The sequence below is a fragment of the Tinamus guttatus genome, unplaced genomic scaffold, assembly GCF_059628265.1.
Source record: "Tinamus guttatus ecotype Peru unplaced genomic scaffold, ASM5962826v1 Tinamus_guttatus_pri_ptg000600l, whole genome shotgun sequence".
Taxonomy (NCBI): Eukaryota; Metazoa; Chordata; class Aves; order Tinamiformes; family Tinamidae; genus Tinamus; species Tinamus guttatus.
Genome location: NW_028289134.1, coordinates 263,357 through 284,365, shown reverse-complemented (window position 1 = coordinate 284,365; position 21,009 = coordinate 263,357). Strand labels below are relative to the sequence as shown.

Below are 21,009 nucleotides of genomic sequence, written 5' to 3'. Positions count from 1 at the left end.
AAGCAGTAAGGTGCAGTCAGAAAATCCAAACCTTCCCTCTGTTCTGAACTGCAGAGAGCCCTGCACTGTGCAGAAGGTATCCGCTTACTCTGGTTCATCATTAAAAAGTGAACCTGACTTTAGTACTGTTTAAAAAAAAAAAAGAAAAAAAAAAAAAAAGAAACCACCCTCAGTAGCTCGCACGTCTCTCTCAGATAATGATCTCAGTTTCATGATTAACTTGGGCAGGTTCAAATATTTGCTGAGCCAGGGATTTCAAGTGGGGGAGGGGGGCCAGATTCAAAGGAAAAGTTGTCAATCAGCATCCAAGTGGCCAATGCAGGGCGAACTTTCTCATTTTAGCCAAGTAAATGAGAAGACCATTGTAAGAGGTCTTAAAATAGACTCTGCCACTGGCTGCTGAGCGCAGGACTGAAGTCAAGAAAAGCACTAGGCACAGCCAAATGCAGGAAATGGCTCACTTTGTTCAGAAAAATAAAAAAATAAAAGGAATAAAATCTTCCTTGCAGAAAGCTGTGCCTCGCAGCAGAGCCCCGTGCAGGGCACTCGCTCACAAGCGCAGCGGCACCTCCCACACGCTCGCGCGCTGCCTCAAGCCCTCACACCAAGGGGGGCGCGTTTCACCCACTCCACGCACACCAAACGCTTCTCCTTGCCCCTGGTGTTTTGCAGCACCTCAGGCTGGTTCCTTTCGTTTCTTGGTCAGGCAGGTGGGGAAAGGCACAGAGAGGAAGCACTCCCGCTCACACACGTCCCCCTTGCTGCTAGGTTGGTGGAGGGTCACCCTTGCTGAAGAAGTGGGGCAGCAACTAAAGAGTCTGTGCGCCCCAGCTAACCTCCCCCAATCTGCACTTTTACATGGAAAAAAAAAAAAAAAAAGTGAAAGGGGAAGTGGACCAAAGAGAAAGGCAGGAAAGGGATTAATATTTCCCTCTGGCTTCTCGCTGGAAGCAGTGAGAACCCCATGCTGTCTGCCTGCAGAGCCGCCGGCTCCCTTGCGCTACGGAAATGGCATTGCAAAGTTTTCACCTCCCCCCACAACCAGTCCACTTATCCAAATTGTCCTGTGTACAAAATGCCAAACCTACCAAGATCCACCTGTCCCTTACACTGAAACCCCAAATATCTGCAGTATATTTTCAGTGTTTAATAGCTAATTGAATGCTTCATTAAGAACAATTTCTTGCTTTTCTAGTTTTGGCCTTTGTCTACTAAAAAACTGCTAGTTCTGTATATCATTTAAGGCACCAGAGTCATAAAAGTAGAGCCGACTTCAAACAGAGATTATAATCTCTGTTTCTGAACTAATGACAGTATATAAGAGAAGAGAAAAATCCAACTTCTGACAGTAACTGATATGTCTCCTATTTACCGTAAAAAATAGCAGAAAGGGGGGTAATACACTTTTCCATTAATATGACCACAGTATATAAGCGTATTCTGAAAGAATGATGACAAAAAAAATCTGGTTTCCAAGGGCAATTTTTTTACTATTATTGTTTTTTTTTAATTTCAGTGCCTGTGTAAATATAAGTTGGATCACTTGTTTCTTTAAAAAAAAAAAAGTACTGATGTGCACAAACCTACATTTTCACACAATTACCTTGTCTTAACTTTTACTTAAACTTAGGAATTCACCACTTGAGACTGGTGCTTATTAAATCTATAGATTTGCATTTGCAGAACTACATTTTTGCATCACTTAAGGAAGGACACTTAAGGTGTCCTTCTGATCTACAAAGGATTTTTGTTTTTTTTAAATGATGCATGCAGCAGGACAAGGAACTGCTAGAGATGCATGCGCATGCGCACGTATAGATATACACACACACACACACACTCATACACATTTATAATATTAATCCACAAAAACTTCTAGCAATGCCATGCATGTTGCTCTAGGTTCACTACAAACTTTCATAGTTAGGTATTGAGGAACATACAGCACTGTCAAGATGTAACCCAAGGACTCGGCACTGCTAGGGCCCGGCATGGCTGGCAATGCGCTTTGGTGTAAAGTGCAGTATTTTCATTAGCTGAGAAAGGGGGCCCTCTGCTGGGCGAGGCGCGGGCAGGCAGCGCGCTGTGAAGCTCAGCTCTGCCCTCACAGCCTCTTCCTCGCACACACCACAATGCTCTTGACAGCGGCTGGCGATGAAACGTTGCAAGAAAAAAAAAAAAAAGACCCAATATGGGACGGCATCTTGTGGCCCCAAGCAGCTGCGAGCCAGGACTGTGGTTGATCCAGAGCCATGCAGAAAATGGGAGCCCTGGAGCAGATTTCAGGAGGAACAGCACCGGCCTTTGCATTCTCCTGATCTGGTTATTATTCCATCAAATGTTCCATCGAACATTATGTTTGGCTGAAAGCAGAATGTCTGCGTTTTGGCTGTCCTGCCAGGACTCTCGCCCAAACCACTACCAAGTGACCAGTTAAGTACAAGGCAGGCTTATGACTTCACTTACTCCAGCTGGGATCCTGTGAGCAGTAACCCCACCTCTTCGCGCTCAGAACCTGTGCTGTTTTACAGCCGGAGCCATTACTTATGACGCTACTTACAGGCCGGAGAAGAGGAAGCAGCCGAGAAGCAGCAGCTCAGCCCAAGTTAGCGTGCAGGCCATGGAGGCTTCAGTGTGTCCCTGTGGAGCGGGATGTGGCCCTGTCAGACCTACAATTCTCCCCACCTTCTCCCCCTGCCTGCTATAGCACTCACTGTCACCTTGTGTGCCCATGGGCCGCTCTCCTCAGCACTCCTCCAAGAGGACCCCGATTTCCCTGTGTTCTTCCCCAAAATCACCCCAACTCCCCACTCCTCTCTGTGTGACCTGTCTGCTGGCCCTGAGCTGTCACTGTCCCCACATGGCAGCCACCTGGCAGGATGCCTGGCGCTCGCTGGCTAGTGGCCATGTCCCAAACACCCCCGTGCACAGCTCAGCGACCTGCCGCTGCTTCACAATCAGCAAAATGATATGAAAATGCTTCCAGCCCTATATGCCTACAAAGAACTCGCAGCTCATTTTTTTCAATGTATTTTTAATATTTCTGTGGCTGTCCATCAAGTTGGGTGGTTAAAATGGGATATTCGCTTGAAACGTTATTTGGTCTTCACATACTACTTCACATACTACTAGCACACTTCACATAACTTCAGTATTTTAACTTACGCAGGACTAGATTCTTTTCTGATGCAGTTTCCCATTGAACACTGTGACAAGGAAAATGTCAGTCCAGAGTTATGCAACAAAAAAATCAGCTAGGGGTCTGACAGTAACTCTTGGCTTTGCACTAGGGAGCGCGTAGCCAGCATCACTGTAGCCATAAAATGCCCAAGTTAAGATGTTGTTTCTGTTTGTGTAATTCCTATTTTTTGGAAGCAAGAAGGATAATTGCTGGGTGATGAGCGAACAGTCAGCAGAAACTAAACTTGGCAGCACTGGCTTACCTTTTATCACTTAGTTGTCATTAAAATATTTTCAACGAAAAAAAGATTCTTTCTGCTAAAAACCTCTTAAGTTATGAACAATGCTATTACCGATCTGTATTCTCTGTTAAGAACACTTACATAAGAAATAGATTGTTTGTTCTAGGATTATTCCTTTATTATAATGTCTCAAAACACTTTTGATGGAAGGTCAAGCCACTGTAAAATAATAATCTTGGAGCTGGTAATTTTAAAAAGTATGTCTCACAGGCTTCTACAAGAACTATAAAAACTCAGCACTTAAAAGACAATCACATGACAGATTTTGGGGGAGAGAAATAGATTTGTTTCCCAATCTGGTAAAGAATCATTTAAGATTCTGTAAATACTCAATGTCTGAAAACTATTCAAGTGGTTTATAGGCCTTAGAGCAGAAGTTAATTAACTACAGGCTACAAAGTTTGAAAATCTGCATCTAATTTTTTCAGCATGTTAATAAATGTGCAAATGCTCTACTAAAATACATTCTCTTGTCCAGCATGGACCCTGAAACACACATGAAAGGAGGTCTTTTTTTGGTAATGGATCACATGAAAAATCCCAGAAGGACCCACAGAATAACCAACTGCATTACAAAACATTAATTCATTCATAATTTTGATGGATACAGCTGCATTTCAAGGGCTCTGGTAAAACATATATTAAGATACTCTCAGGATGACTAAACTCCTTCCTTATCCTCACTGGCACGTCTGACAAACACCTTTCACTTGTAAATTTTACTAGTATAAAGCAACTCATAACTAAATGCACATAACTGATCTCTTAAGTGCAATTTGAGAATTTCACACTTCTTGATCCTACCTCTGTATTCTCCCACTGCCTCAAGCCATGTAAATTTACATATCCAAAAGTGTTTTTAAACAAATATTTTCAGAGAGTGCTATTATCAAGTCTTCAGAATATTAGAGTATTTGCTTTGTTAAGGCTTATAACATATGGCAAGGATAAAATCACTCTTTAACAAAAAGTTAGTAAAATAAGACACTAAAAGTTTAGGCTCTGATTTTCTTTTTTTACTGAAATGTTAGGAAGAAAAAACATACAGTGGTGCTGGGAATGCCTGCTTCAGTTGATTTGACTGCTTTAACTTTTCAAATCTTAAACAGTCCTGAAAATCCCACTGACATGAACTTTACCTTGTACTTTTAATAGAGAGGTAATAGAGCTACAATATGCCCAAAGCTCTGTTCACCAGCCCCTATCCTTTGTTAGGATATTCTTTGTCAATAAGCTGTAAAAAGGATTACTTTAAGCTACTACCTAAAGTCCCCTGAATTAACTATTTCCTTTGCACACAGTTGGCAACTCTGCTTTGCTCATACCAAATATTTGATTTAAAAACAGTGGGTTTTGCATAATTTAGAGGTGGATCTTACTGTTTGTTGACTAAATTACATGCACTCTCATAGAATCAGAAAAAGTGTCATCTAATTTTCCTGAACAGGGCATTAGTACTGAAAAATAAAGGTCTCAAGACTCTGGATTTAAAAATATGTGTAAACAAAGTAAAGTAAACAAAGGGTCAAATTCTAGTTTATTCAGATGATCTGTGGGGTATAGTATTTTCAAGAAAATTTTGCTAGGCCTACAGCGAGAGATAGTAGCATCTTCAGAATTTGCCCCCTCCGGTGCATTTAATGATATGGACTCTTGGTTTGCAGGTAATAAAAGTGCACAAATACCCATTCAATGCTTAATGAAAATGCAACAGAAATCCTAAGAACATACAAACTATGGATTCTGAAACAATTTTACTACAAAATTTATAAAACAAATGCTGCATACATATAGACCACTTCTATACAGTTCAGTAATTATGCAGTTCTGCAATAAGCAAATTTAAAATAGGAGCATTTGGTGTCCTTATGTTGAATTTTAATATTTAAGAAAAGAGGAGTACATTAACTTTTTAAAGTACATTTTTTTACCTGGTACAGGCTGTCTCTCATTCCATTCACTTGTGATTAAAACCTCCAAGATTTTTATGTGGTGTTCAGTATTATCAGAGCTGCAAGAGATGAATTAGACAATAAGAACCAGCGAAAGTGCAAAAGATTTTACTTGCATTACTCAAAAAGCATTGCAAAAATTTGTAATAATGTCTTCCAAAAAGCACAGCAAAAGTAAGGTCAGAAAGCAATTTATTTAACCTGCTCTTGTATGTAGCTAACCCATGTTTACAATATAGAAGATAATAAAGGTGTCCCACATACCTTGCTATCTGGAATTTGAAAAGCAGAGGGCTGAAAATTTCAGCTAGAGACCTTGCATTCAAGAGATTTTTGCTGGAGGCTTGACAAAGTCTGAGGAAATGTTTGAGCAAATATTGGAGTGTGAGCCAATACTGGGGAGGTATATTTGGAGATCTGATGAGTTTCTTCAGCAACTGAGCATATTCCTCTGAGCTCTGCACTTCTGCAAGCAAACAGATAAAAGGTTCTTGATATCAGCACAAGAACATTCAACTAGTAAAATCAAACTGGAATGTAATTCCTTTGGACGCATCAATTTTTCAGAAAAAAAAAATTGTAAATTCTGTCCTTAGTGCTGTTAAGACTTGTTTCTTCTTCTAAAAAAAAAAAGTGAAATGCTGAGGGAACAGTAAAGAACAAGTATTTCAAAGTCAAATGGAAACAGATATGCATTTTGGTAAAAACCACAATGTGTTCAGAGCGTACTGGTAGAAGTCTGTCTTGTGTTTAGCGTCACACATGATTGGGTAATTCTGAGATGCACTAGATAAGTCTCACAGGTGCTGTTCTAACTTTGAAGGTTACCAGTAACAATATCCTGTCCCGAGATATACAACAGAATACTTGGCCCACGTGCTGAGAGCCTGTAAACTGCACTTGTCCAAAATGACCACTGTGTAGGTGATGAATCTTATAAGCACGTATTTGTCACTTTGTAATCTATAACTCCCAACATACTGCAGAACATCATGACCTCTAATTCATGTACTTTGTCTGCACTGATAAAAAGTTAAAAATTAGCTTTCTGCATACAGATAAGTCCTTGATTTTTCCCCCCATTTCTTCTATAGCTATTCTACTTTTTTTAAAAGACAGAGAACTGTGTTAACCCTTATATTTTCCATTATGTTTGCATAAATAGAGAAGTAAATAATCCATCTCTGGATATGAATTGAAGCAGCTTTCATTAAGATCAGTGAATGCATACATTTTATTCTGAGACTTTGCCAGGTTGTGCAGAATCTTCCACCTACTTTGTGGGAGACAATGAAGCAGCTGAATCACTGGATACTCAGAATTCTAACAAATTTTGTTTTTTGTTCGATGTTTGAAATATTCTATATTCATACCTTGAGCTGCAGAAATCATGTCACTGTAAACAGCTGCTGGAATGATGGGATTTGGCAGGTCCAGGAGATACCTCTTGAGAGCATCTGATAAATTAGGCACATCAAATGTCTCTAAATCCAAAGAAGAAATATCTAAAGGAAAAAAAGAACAACATGTTTTTCAGATAGAGAAATCAGAGAAATGTAAGGGATTGTTATATTAGAATTTTATATCAGGTCAAATCTTCTAACCTGTATCTGTTTTAATAGCAAACAGCTTGGAAGAAACATTCTAAGACACATACTTGAGATGAAGAATATACAGTACTTAATACAACAAACATGCCTTCTTGGTATCTGATGGATCAAATGGCTTCCAGAGCCACATGTGGCCTCCAGTCACATGCTTTGCAAGACTGAACTAAGACTCAAAATAATGGTAGTGACATGCTGTATGTTGGCAATGTCATCGAACATCAGAATATTTTTAACAAGTCCGTGTTTTCTCTGTAAATATTTTGTGTAAGAAGTATTAATCAGGGGGTTGGTCAAACGCAGCTTTTCTACTAGTAGCTACTGCTATTATGACTAGAAGCTACATTAACAACTTGAAGCCCCAAGTCTGTAAATACTTATGTCAGTAAGTGGAAACAAATACGCACTTGCAGAATTGGGTGTTCGGTGTTTTATGCAGAAGTTTGGATTTTTCTTGTAAAGATTGGGGTTCTTCCAGCATGGTTACAACTTGGAATAAGATTTAAGGGTGTCACATGAAAGACTAGCTGAATATCAGGCAAATTCAGAAATGCTTGTCTAATTCAAGTAATATTTAGTTTCTTCTTAAACATGAAACTGGTCCAGAAAGACCCAAATGATTACAGAAAAATCCATGTTTGGCACAAGAATTTAGAGTCATTAACACTGACAGACTTTTCAGGTTTGTCAAGTTCTCTGTAAAATAACTCTTGAACCTATTTGGCCATTCTGAACCAAGCTCAACAGAGGCCTCAGATATCTGAGGCCTCCGATATGGTATGTCTACAAGTACTGTGAAAAGGCAGTCAAGTGAGGACAGTGAGGCACTTAGTACTGCTGCTCCTCCTCCTCCTTCCTGTTTTCCCCATCAAAAAGCTTGCTGCATGAACTCAATCCTTACGAGATACCAAAGAATCCACATAGGAACATGGACATTATGAATGGCTCAGAAAGTAAAAAACTGCAGCATAGGATGCCACAAGGGTAAGTAGAAAACAGAGAATCCAACCACAAATTTACAGGAAATCAGTTTTCATTAGTTCTCTCGCTCTGAACCATTCTCTGAAGTATATCACAAATTATAATCAATGCTTTAGTGAGAATAAATTTCTGGTATTCCACAGCTCTTTCAGTGTAACATCATAACCAGATTTGAACTCTCATGTCTGCTGAGCTGGCCAGATGCAAGTCAGATTTGATTTTGGAGCAGATAGCACTGTGTTAAAGCTAATGGGCAGCTATCCAATTAATATGAAGAGTATTTTAACCATAAGCACAACAGCACACTAACGTAGCTCAACCTTGAGAACAAAACTGACTGGCATTCTGCTAACTCAGAGAGTAGGCAGAGATCAGAGCTGTCTATACCCATCTGTCTGAAAGCCTCTTATACTGGCTTTGTCCTGGAAGATTTGGATCCTGTCTCAAAAATGAGAGGGAAAGACACTCTGTTACTAAAGGGTAAAGTCCTATTTTCATTTCCTTAAACATAATTGTATTTTAAATAAGAACAAATTTGCCACAAATTTTCAGTCTTGGGAGATAGACATAAAAGTGTACATCAGTTTAGACACTCAATGAGGGATTCAGGTAAGTTATGAAATATTTTAGTATTGGTGCCTTGGAAAATCTGGATTTATCTGTACTGAAAAATACAATTGCAATACTAAAAATAATGCTCTGGCTGCTAGCACCACATGCATATCTCCCCTCCCTGCATGCACACATGTACTTCTTCCCTCCCACCAAAGTGAAAGACAGGATGCTCTTTTGGTTTGAAGGAACAGTCAGCTCAAAATATCATCTCCAGTTCATTTTGTTAACACTTGCAATTACTAAAAATGAAAAGTGCTGAATTCACGGTTTGAGTTTGCTTGCTTTCCCCTCTGGCGAGACTGCATGTAACCAGTTTCATCTCTTAGCCCTTGTATTTTTGGGCTCTTTTATGCAAGAGGAAGCTCACACCTGCACCCCAACTTGCTTGCAAATGTGCGGCCGAGCACTCTCACTACAACAGCAGAGCTCACGATCTCTCACAGTGCCCTCAAGTGCTGCCATGTCACTTCACTCCAGCACAAAAGAGAAAACAAAAGTGTACTAGAACCCTGCCTACTGCAGCAACATGAATTCCCCTGTCGATTTAATTCTCCCTCAACTTAATTTTCCTTTTCCTTCCACCTTCCACCTTCCACCTGTGCCAGGGAGGGGGTGTTCAGTTATTGCCTCTCCAGTCGCTGGACCAAAGGAATCAGAAAGGCTGCATAAACAAATGCATGTACAGAACTGCGTTTTAACCTGCAGACTTGCAGGAATAGTTTATCTGGCTTCTCACAAAACAACTTTTTTTTTTCTTTTTGGTACAGCTAAATTTTTAGTCTTTCAATAAGTAAATTACAGAAGAATGATTAAAATAATTATTTCTGAAAGGAGAAAGAGCAACAGAGCCATGAAAAAAATTACACAACCTACATTAGTGAAAAATACCTTCCATATTAAGCTTAAAAATTACAAAACTTTTACTTTAAACTGGGCCTTATGCTGTATGATTCAGAAGCAGATCATATATAAGCTGAGAAGCAGAGCAAACATGATCAATCTGATCACAAAAATCTAATGTTTTAAGGAGCTGTACCTACCACTTTCAAGAATTTGTCTCAATTCTGCTGAACTGCTTGAGCCTTGTGTTCCATACAAAGTTGGACAATCCAGACCTTCAAAACAAAATAAATGGGTGAAGACATTAATATTTCTGTAACAGCTGTCATGAAACAACATTGGTTTTTTTTTTCGAAACCAGTATATTTTACCAACATTCTCCCACCACCATTCTCTTGCTTAAACTACTGGATGTGATTGCTTTTTAGGATAGGAATATACCTCTTTGTGCATGCAAACTGCTGAGTCTGAAGAAACTACTGGCCAAGAAGGATCAGAGATCCTGGAAGACTCAGGCGTTCTTTACAGCTCTCCATGGGCTGACTTTAGAGGGCCAAAACGAGGAAGCAGACACATATCCCAGGATGAAAACAGCTTGTAAAAGATATGGGAGCACCCAGATCTTTCTTTACACATGCTAGGTAGAAACATCAGGTCTTTGGATTCCACAGTGTTAGTCTCATAATTGTGTTCAAACGAGATTAAAAAAAGTGATAGAGAAATGTAGAAAAGCAGATGTTTGAACTCTCCTGCATAACAGCAGAGACATGGAAAGAGAACATAGCCAGGGATGCAGAGCAGCAATGACTTAACAGTATTATGGGGTTTTCCTGGAAGCCGTACCTGTTTATGCAAGCTGTCACTAAACCCTGTCCCCTCTCCTTGAGGATAGCAAGCACCCGCTCATTTTTATGGGAGTTTGTACTCTCCTAAAGCCTCACAGCACTAGGTGAGGTGCCGTGTCCCAAGGACAGCTGTCTGAATCAGATGAACTAGCACTCTCCCTCTCACGCCCAGGCTCCAAGGCCTCTCAGTGAGCAGGACCCTGTGGGCAGCTCCTTAGTGCACGAGAGCTGCCTGTCAGAGGAGAGGCCAAGGTAAGAAATGAAGGGTAAAAGAGAGAGGGCACAGAAGAAGAAAAAGGGAGAGCCTCAAGAGGATGGAGAGACATGATCAGAGGAAAGGAGGAGAGTCAAAAAAACATGCAAGGAACACTGGCTGGGTCAGCAAACAACAGAAATATAGAACTTGTTTCTGAAATGGAAAGAAAAAAAACAGCGCTTGCAAGTTTTTCTTTTTTTTTTTTGTGCTTTGGGCCAACACATTACTTGCTTAGCCTTGTATCAAAGTTATGATGCTGTTTTCATGAGCAACTTGAGGTGTTCATCTATTGAAAATACAAAGCAAAAATCAATCACCCCCATCAGTTTCAATAATACATTAGTTAGATTACTAAATGTCACTTGGGGCAAGCTTTGCTATTGTTCCTATAATACAAGCAGCCTCTGTTGAGCAGAAACCAACACAATAATCCTTAAATTTGATTATTTTCATATCAGTTGAGTAATGTGATACATTAACAGATCTAAATCTGACTGCTGTCTTGGCTAACACAAGTAACAAACCTTTTTAGGCCTTCTGCTTACCTTTCTTTTCAATTGTCTCCACTATCTTGATAAGGATTGGAGGAGCAACATCAGGAGGTGAAAACTGCTCGGTAAGATCTGGAAGTGAAAAACCTGTAAATGAAAAAAATAATAATTAAAAAAAGCACTAAGCAACAGTGGAAAGTGATTTCTGTTTATGAAAGCTATGACACATAATGCAACCAGTTAATTTTTAAACACTGAACAGATTAATTTTATCAGCTGTAGAAGACAGTGCAAACATCCCACTCGCTGAGCCTAAACGAGAACACTACACAACTAATCAAGAGTTGAATAAAAATGACGACAATTGCATTTTATGGCATCTTCTTCTAGAGATCTAAATCACTGCTAGAATCACCCTTAACACTACCAGAAAAAAGAAAATAAAATAAATGTTTGGAATCTATTTTAAAAACACAGGGAAACACAATTTAAGTTAGAGAAAATTAGCTTTTTTGTCCTGAAACATAACATTCAGTGGGCAACCAGATGAGGGAGCTAAACATATCACCATGTGGGAGCTGCCAGTCCCCTGGGTAAAACAAATGTAGAAAGGCCTGGAAGAGCAGTCAAAACAAGTCCTAATACTCACAGGAAAGCTCAGTGATAATTTCCATTTGTTTTCATTTTTTTCATTTCTAATAGTATTAACAATACACTTTTCTTGAAGCAAAATGTTTGTTTTACTTAATGATAAGTGAAAAACAAATGGTGGGATGATCTGAAAGGAGCATCCGGCAGCTTCAAGCAATCCTGCACAGTGATTTTATACAAAGTTGTTTTTCACATGACGCAGTTCCTCACCAAAGGAACATGCTGTGTAGAGGAATGTCCCGCTCTGTGATATACATATTCTTATTAAACAGCTGCCAGAAACATCTGGCATACTTTGATGGGTTGTGATTGATAAACATAGCTTAATCATTGAAGTTAAAGTTGCCAGCTGCCAAGAGGTGGTGATCTTGACCTGATTAAGTTCACCATGCATAAATGTGCATGCATAAGTATGTACAACCTGCATTCCTAGAAGACTGAAACTGAACAAAATCATGAGCATTACTCTCTGGGAGAGAAAACAAAAAAAGCAAAAGGGGAACTTCCCACAAATGAGAAAAAAAAATGGCTGTGAAGTCACACTATTTTGAAGACAGCAATTAGATATCTCTTTAAAAATTCCAACAATTTAAACGTAGGAAAGGTAGCTAGGAAAGTACAGAAATGTTTGAAAGGGAAGAAAACTGAGAAGTTAAAAATAAATAAAAAATGATTATTTATAAACTAATAATGGAAGTGGAACATACTGCACATTGAGACATGTGACTTGCAAAAAAAGAAAAAAAAGAGCAGAATGATGGTATGATAATGATGAAATACTTTCCAGTCCATTCATAACTAAAAAGGACATTAGAAAAACATCTGTTAGTCATAAAAGCTTAACTTAGGAGGCTCAGAAAATGAACATTCAGGAGTCCCAAAAGAGTTGCCTACAGAGATTTCTGGCCTACTGTTGTTACTTTTTAATGAATCATGGAAAAATCAGAGCAACTCCAGGGGATCAAAAGAGGTTTAATGCTCTATCTGCACTCTGAAAGGACAAGTAAGATGACCCTGATGACTACAAGCTAGATATAATACCAGAGCTGGACAAAATAATGGAAAACCTGATACAAGACCCATATGATAAAGCAGTAAAAGGCAGCACTGTTACTAGGGATTGCCTGCAGAGCTTCACAGAGGATCAGTCCTGCTAAAAACCACACTACTTCCTTCCTTGATGGGATCAGAATTAGCTGAAAAATGCAAATGAGTAATCATAATAAACTCTGAAGTTTTGACAGATATTTGACTCAGTAAAACATTTTGATTGAAACTTAAATACATGCTTAAAAGCATGTGTTGAATTGATGAAGATCTGGTAAACCTGCCAAACTCCAAATATATTTATTAGTGCAGAACAAATTACCTATGGAGGAAACAGATCTTTTTCACCTCTTTATACCCATTTCTGCTTTACTATACACAAGTTGAGCTCAAATACAAGACTCTCTATTCCAGCCCCAGCTGAGACACGCTGAAGCACAGCCTATCTGATTTGTAAGACTCTGGTCAAATAGTTTCTTCTGACCCCAAACTACAAATCTCCTTTATGATAATGCAAAATCTCCTGAAAGAATCAGATGATGAAATCAGAGTCATTATAAAGGGTATGCTATGAAAAAGCTCCTATTATAATACTAGGCATAAAGGCATAGAATGTATCCCTTACATGGCAGTAAAGAAAGATGAGGTTTTAAGAACAGAGTTGACATATTTTACTTCTGAAAATAACTCTCTGTTCCTTAGGTAGCTAATTATACAAAGTGCCCTTCTCCCCGTAAGTAGCGGTGATGAAATTGCATCATCTCTGAAGACTGGCGCTCATCTCGATTGCAGAGGAGGAGTCTGAACTGACGCTGGGGAAAGAAGGGAGTGAAGAAAGAGAAACAGAGGAAACAGAGACCTTGCAGTGTAGAGCAAACCTCAGATTGATTAAAATAAAGGATTTCCTTCATTCCTCTCCTACACTAAAATATGTAACTGCTTTAATACTAAAATTCTGGCAGTACAGAGGAGTTTCGGTGTCTTTTCTTCTTCTCTATATCCAAATCCTCTTCTCCAGAGCATGTATTTCCAGCTACCAGGAAAACTAGGGAACTTTTACATATGAACAAAGCCTTTGAAAACAATGACAATCTATTTTGTAAATACCTAAACCATAAAATTCGTAAGTACGAATTTGCCTAAAACCTCAGGATACTCACCTGCCTTTTAATACTAAACATACTAGTGAGTAGCAGTTCTACAGCAAATCAATACAGACACACACTCAGTGGCAATAACAAAACCTACACTTACTTTCAACACAGTAATCAAACAATAACACAACCAATAAAAACAACTACAGTGCTCCATAATGCTGATGAAAAAATGTTGACTTTAAAAGCACTCCGGAGATGCCTTGACAAATTAAAACTACTCAGCTTCCCACCAATTTTGGGATTGCCTATTCATTACTGTTGTCTCCTATATAAAATATCCACAGTATCACAGTGCCATTTGTACTTCAAACTTTCCGCCTTTTGCACAAGATGGAAAATAACGGTCATCTAACAGCGAAAAGCCTCAGGAAACATCCATCTGCCAGAAAAAAAGACTTAATAGCACTCGTAGAACTGAAGCCACTTTATAACATTTACACAGAAGTCAGGGAAATTTGGGCATATTGCCTTTCCTTTTTCAAAATGCTGACAGGAAATGGCAGAGGAAGTAACTAGAGCTAAGTCTGTGGAAAAAAAAAAGAAAAAGAAAAATTGACTTCTGGAGCCAGAACACAAGATACCATAAAAGAAAGTAATTATTCTAGATTAGATGTTCTGTAGGAAAACACAGCATGCATATTAGGAGATTTACAGAAGGAGGGGAAAACCTTTAGTAAAAGGAAAGAGAATAAAACCCCACATGCAACCTGCACTTAGTACCTGATTTCAAAAGTATCTTTTGCTTTGAAGCATGCTGCAGCACAGCACTGAGGCTTGGAGAACCAAATCCACCTTTAAGAATCTGAGCAACTTTGGAGATCCCTTTGCTGCAATCCAGTATCAGTTTTTCACTTAAAGTAATCATTTCCCCCCTCCAAAAGAAATCCTGCAATTTTCTGGAAACCCCACCGTCTCCAGAAGATTAAGGCTCTACAGAGCTGTCAGACAGTGTCTGCGTCTTCTTCCTAGCCACAAGTCTGGGAGCAGGTCTCCAGACAGTAAGGGAGCTTCTGATGACACACTGCAAAAGCTGCATTTCCCACTAGCTCTATTTTTACCTCGCCGCAGTGAGAACCAATGGGATGAAGCAGGACGCGGGGTGCCTGCGAGCTCCGCGCGCGACAAGCCTCAACAGCGCTGAGGCAACGGGGCGTGCGGGAGAGCGGAGCATACCTTACGCTTAGGGGTTGCCAGCACAGCTACAAAGTGCAAGATGAAACCAGCACACAGCTGCACCTTTTGGAAGGGTTCTCAGTAAAAAGAGATATTTTGGAGTTAGTACCTGGCAACAGCAAGTGGAAACTTAAAGCTGGAATTTGGCTTCCTAAGTTTCTGAGCCAAATCTTTCATTACTGCTGGAAGAAGAATGAAAATGAAATATGTGTGTGTGTGCATATATATATATATATATATATATATATATATATATATAAAAGGATATAACTTAAAATGTAACAGCACATACCACGGAAAAAAGTTCGATTTCTAAATATTTTTACAGCAACTGTATACTAACAGTACTCAAATGCAGTTCTGAATCAAGATCTCCATGCATAGTCTTAACCTTTTTCAAGAAATGCACATTTAAGGCTATGCATACATATTGCAATCAATGATAATACAGTTGTGTATAGAAATCTAATATCTGAGAGGACGGATCTTAGGATGTTTATAAGTGGCTTATGTGCCTGCAGACATGCTCTTTATTTATGCAACTGTGTCCGCTAACATAGCAACTTATGTCTTCACAGATTTGCACGTATCCTTGTGTCAAAGTCATGAAATGCGCTCGGGCTTGAAGGGTTTCACCAACAGTAAAATAAACTGTGTAACAAACACAAACATTAATTAACACAGAAGAACAAGGCAACAGTAATTGTCACTGTCGGGCCAGTTGTGATAATACCTCCAACAAGGTCAGCTAACAAAACCATGAAGTGTTTGGTACTTTTCATCATCAGGAGCATAATGAAAGGTGTGGCCAGTGGCAGATTCTCCATGGAATTCAACCTCTGTGCTTACCACTGAAAATCCTGGGAAATGGAGGACCTTTCTTGCTTCAGATGCTGCTATTCCAGGAATCAAGAAGTTAACACATTGTACTGGCTCAGGGAAAAGCAATTCAAAAATTGTTTCACTATCATCTATCTTCCCTGAAGCAGATATTGAATTTAAATGGGAATTCATAACGGCTGAATTTAAGCACTTCTCAGAACATAATGTTAAGTTTGAGGGGAGATGCATATTGGAAAGAAGGGCAGGTGATACATCCATTTGATGGATTTGATACATCCATTATGAATGGCTAAATAGGCCTCTCAACTATTACTTGTGTTTTATTTTTATCAGATGTCGTCAATCAGACAGACTGTGGACTCAGAATACCACGGAGGCCTTGGCAGGAAAAGGAGGCTAGATCAAGGAGAAACAAAGAGAAAAGACGACTATCTCAGTGCTAGATAAAGAAATGGTTTGGCCCAGCAAGGCATTTAGCCTTTGGGCTTGCAAGAAGCCAGCTTTCTATTTAGGCCGGAAAATGCCTGTGAGTCAAGATTTATTGAGAATTTCGCAAAGATCCCAAAGCTTTGAAAAGGAATGGAGAAATAACGTCTGCTGGTGACTTGACTAGAGTATAATTGGGAAGTGTGGTGGAAATTCAGCTAACTAAATTCCCATCAGAAAATTCTTCAATAATATGCAGCTACTATTTCTTTGTTTTTGTAGAAAAATCAAAAAGTATATGCAAGTTGTTATAGTGCTTGTGATACTTAACAGAATAAGTTTATGCAGTCATTTTTCCCACAGGACAAATATATGTTTGTTATGATTGGGCCATTTATAGTCCAACCCACAGAACCTATGAAGGTTGGAATAAAATCTGAATATTACTTCATCTTATCTTGGCTACATATAATACATGGAAAAAGACAGTCACCTGTATAAATCACTGCTGTGAGACAAGTCAAATACTTTGCTTAGATACTTTCCATGGTTATCAGCACAAATATGCAAGGAATGATCTGCCTGATAAAATACGTGCACAGCGATTACACGGGGAGATGGAAGATGGTGGTGTGAGAAAGATCTGCTCTCTTTTCCCCACATATAACCTTGCACCAGCTGCACGTACAGGCTAAGGAGAGTAAGGGGAGAAACTGTGAGTGAAAGGAAAACAACCCAAAGCAAATATAGATTAATATGAGAAAATCTATAAACAATAGATAACAGAAAACTCTAATCCAGTATTGAAAGTTGTAGTTTTTAATGTATTGATTCTTCAGAAAAAGAAAATCTTTTATTTTTTACTTTTCTCTGACACAAAAATGAATGCTTGTCACAGACCTGAAGCATTAATCATCATCCAAAAAAAAAAAACTAAAACAAAACAAACCCAAATGAAAGGAGAAAAAAAAAAATGTATCTGACTTGAGAAAAGCTTAGCTGCACAAATGCACAGCAAAATAAGACAGATTTGCATGGTATGAAACTACCAATCAGCAGAGTACTGTAGAATATTACAGTCCTTCATTACAGTTTAATACTTCAAATAGTATCTGCTAATCACATTTCACACTTATTAATGTTTCACAAAGCCCCACTTCTATCATCTGTGGAAGGGAAGTGGTACAGCCTGTACTGTGGTAGAATTCTGTACATAATATTCTAACAGATTAAACCTCAGTAACTTTATGAATTATGAGTTGTCAGGCACTTTTCTCATCTGCTACAGAATATACTTCTTAGAAACAGGAGCTATAAATAAGACAACAGATGTTTTTTGTTGGCTTCCGTTGAAGCACAGATAATTTTTAAAAAGGAATCTGCAGTTAAAAAGTCTGTCGCAACGACAGTGTTCTGCTTCCCTCTATGGGTGAGCTTTTGTAATACTCCTTTTTTAAACTATAGCTGAATTTAAGATTTGAAATGGCTGCAACTATTTCCAGTCAGCATTTCTCACAGAATGTATGCAATCAACATGATCAGAGAAAGAAGCAGCCCTCTTCTGGGGAAAAACAGTAAGGCTCATGGAAAAAAAGGTATTAACTAAAGTAAATACATTCCTGCATTCAGTACACTGCATTCTAATGCCATGCACAATGTTTAAGTTAAACAGTTATGGAAAAAAAAAAAAATCCCAACATCTCAAGGGCTTGGAGGCTGATACAAGCTTCAGTCCTGTCCTTCGATTCTCACAACTCATCCTAAGCCCTGAGCAACTCTGCAGGCGCACAGCAGACAGCAAGATTCTCACAACTCCTAATTATCATTTGTTTAAATAGAAAATCAGGTTAGCATCCCCAAACTGAACAAGCAGGTATGGCCCTCAGAGGGTGATTCTGAGGCAGAGAAAGAAAATATTTCAAAAACTCAAATCTACTGCTAAATTCCTGAAGAGGCCTGCACGTTCCAGGATAATACCTTTCAGTCAGAGAGATATTAGAAGATTACAGTAACAAATGTTAAAGAATCCACTTGCAGCATCCCTCATAAGGCAGGATAAAATGGTTGGATCCAGTAAATTGAAAAGCATTGCCTTTTTGCCAAAGGCTGCTTGCACATATCGTTCCCTCCTCCTCCTGGATGGCAGCTCCATAGTTAGAAATCAGCTGAGCTCCAAAAAAGTTTGAGCAGTTCTGCCCAGCTCCCTTCACAGATGCTAACGAGCAGCAATGAAAAAGGTTGCTGCAGAGCAACGGCTCTGACTTCACAGTCCAGCTTCTGCCAGTGGTCTTGCATGAAACCATAATGATGTAAAGGAAAAAATACTACATCGAATATCTGAGTGTCGTGTGGCTAGTGTAGGTGTGAGGACAAATGGCACGTTCTACTGACAACTGCGTCTTGTGATCGACTTAACAGGCTCCCTGTGCAACGTTCAGGGTTAGTGTTCTCATTAAGCATCCAGATTGCAGTAGTAGTACCTAGAAATCCTTATCAGGCTCAAACTGTTCTGTACAAACAACATCACTCTTATTGGCTTTAGGATTAACTAAGCAATCTCTTAGAATTCACACCAGTTGCTCTGTTACGTTAACCTTTCCACAAACTTCACCTCAACTTTCCCTAAAATATTAAAGCCATGATACTCTAATACTGGGTCTGCTCTATAAATTCCTTTTTAAAAAACGGATAGTAAACTTTAGTAAAAATGTACTTTATTTTAAACAGATTATGTAAACTGTTAATACATTTAAATAGTATTTTACCACAGTCCCCCTTCAAGAAATAAGCAGTAAAGCTTCCTCTGTTTGACACATGGAATACTATATAGACAAATAATAGAGCATAAAAATCACAATGTCAAGTTCCCAAAGTTTAAGACAACTAAGAACTAAGGTTGCACATATAATATCAGTTCTCTTGCCTCTTTTCATGTTATCATATAGCACTGTTCCCACCAAATTACTCTGCTTCAATCAGTGCACAAAAAGTCCAATGTTCTCGAGGAACAGTTCAGTAGTTGAAGTATTTATTACTTTCAGCTTTACTCTGTTTGTGAAAGGACATATGATCTTCCGGTAAACTCCTGTTCTCCTACTCATTTTCTGCTTCAAACCTGGATGCCTAAATTCCTCTGGCCTGGCCCTGTAATATCTCCAACCTAGCTTTCTCATGCAAGAGCACTTTGTCCCATAGCTTGGTCTCTAGTTCTTCCTAGCAAATAGGAAAATTTGTTTCTGTCTTTTGTTTCTGAAAACCTCCATCACGCTTAAGAGACAGCTGCCTAGCTTTTAAAGGAAGCAATGCTAAGGTCCACCTCAAAAAAAAAAACACTTGAAAATTTTGGTCTGTCCAGCCATTAGTATATTCTGCCTTTTCTGGACAAAGCTGCAGAGAATGCCGTGCTGAGATAGCTTCAGTGACATCAGGTCTCAACTGCAGCAAGTTCCCTTGCTGGCGTGTTCAGACCTCTGACCCAAGCTTTGTTGGCTTAGTGCAGTAGACAGGCTACATATGTTAAAAAACTATAGTCCTTTTACTAAATAAATAGCCCCGCTACTAGGTAACCACTTAGTACTTGCTGTTAGTCAAGCAGCTTTCTATTAAGACACCCACTCAGTCAACTTTTGACTTCCAGTAGAAGTTCAATGCCTTGCCTCCTCATATGGACCTTGCAACTGAGGGTTGTTGTTTTGTCACCTCAAGATGAGAACAGTGCAGTTTCCTCTACAAAATGAGCAATAAACAGGCTACCAACATGCAAAAGCTCGATTATCACTTGCTATGTTTCAATGGGAGAGGGTGCTACTTCATCAAAAAAAGATGCTGGCAGATATCCTCTTCTGTACGGTCTGGCACTAGCCTACCAAGATGACTAATCTCATTCCCCATTCCACATAACCACAATGAAGGTTAGTAGTAGCCCTCCAGCCGCATCTGTTCTTTATAACAGAAACAAGACTGCTGGATGGACATTTGCTGGAAGAGACTGGCACTATGGAACTCTCTTCTTATGATCTGCCCAACTGAAAAGGAACTTCATTCCTTACCGCTCTTTACTTGTCTTACTACCATGAAATTCCTATGCAAAGTCATCAGGAGTTTTTGATACTGACTCTGCTTGAAAAGTAGCTTTTAAACCACTCTCTTTTTTATTCAGTAATCTTAATGCATACAACTTCAGGAGTGGGGGAAAAATAAAAATCACACCATTATCAGAGTATCCACCGGCAAGCAATCTAGAGAAGAATAAGCTTCTCACTGGTGCAAGAAAAAGATAGTGTGCATTATTATGTTTAAGAAGACAAGTTGTTTAGATCTGGAAGATTTACATTAAAATATTGGCAGAAGCTGCTGACAGATAAAAGCCAAAACAGCTCCTTCATCTTTTGGGAATTATGGGATACATTTATTAAGCACAAAGAAAGTTAAAAATAATGAGTGTAGAGAAGTCATCTAGAAAAAAAATGCCAACAATGGGCTTGCTTTATTCTGTAAGCTGACATATTTCATATCAAGTCTTTCTTGTCTTTAAGAAAAGAGAAAAAAAAAACAAAAGCATCTTGGGACTCTAGATGTAGCAACAAAAATGCAGAAACAGGGCAATGTTGAAAGACAGTCTTATAAGAAAGCAAAAATGGGTT

General features: G+C 39.0%; 1 protein-coding gene across 1 annotated transcript in view; it reads right to left on the bottom strand.

Moving 5' to 3' along the window:
* Nucleotides 1–21,009, bottom strand: part of LOC104575770 (phosphatidylinositol 3-kinase regulatory subunit alpha) — a 50,962-nt gene that overhangs the window by 10,908 nt on the left and 19,045 nt on the right. The window contains exons 3-7 of the mRNA XM_088534815.1: nucleotides 11,124–11,216; nucleotides 9,678–9,752; nucleotides 6,808–6,939; nucleotides 5,699–5,900; nucleotides 5,414–5,493 (exon numbers count right to left, since the gene is read on the bottom strand). Of these exons, the coding sequence (XP_088390941.1) occupies nucleotides 5,414–5,493; nucleotides 5,699–5,900; nucleotides 6,808–6,939; nucleotides 9,678–9,752; nucleotides 11,124–11,216 (582 nt within the window). The remainder of the gene's footprint in view (nucleotides 1–5,413; nucleotides 5,494–5,698; nucleotides 5,901–6,807; nucleotides 6,940–9,677; nucleotides 9,753–11,123; nucleotides 11,217–21,009) is intronic.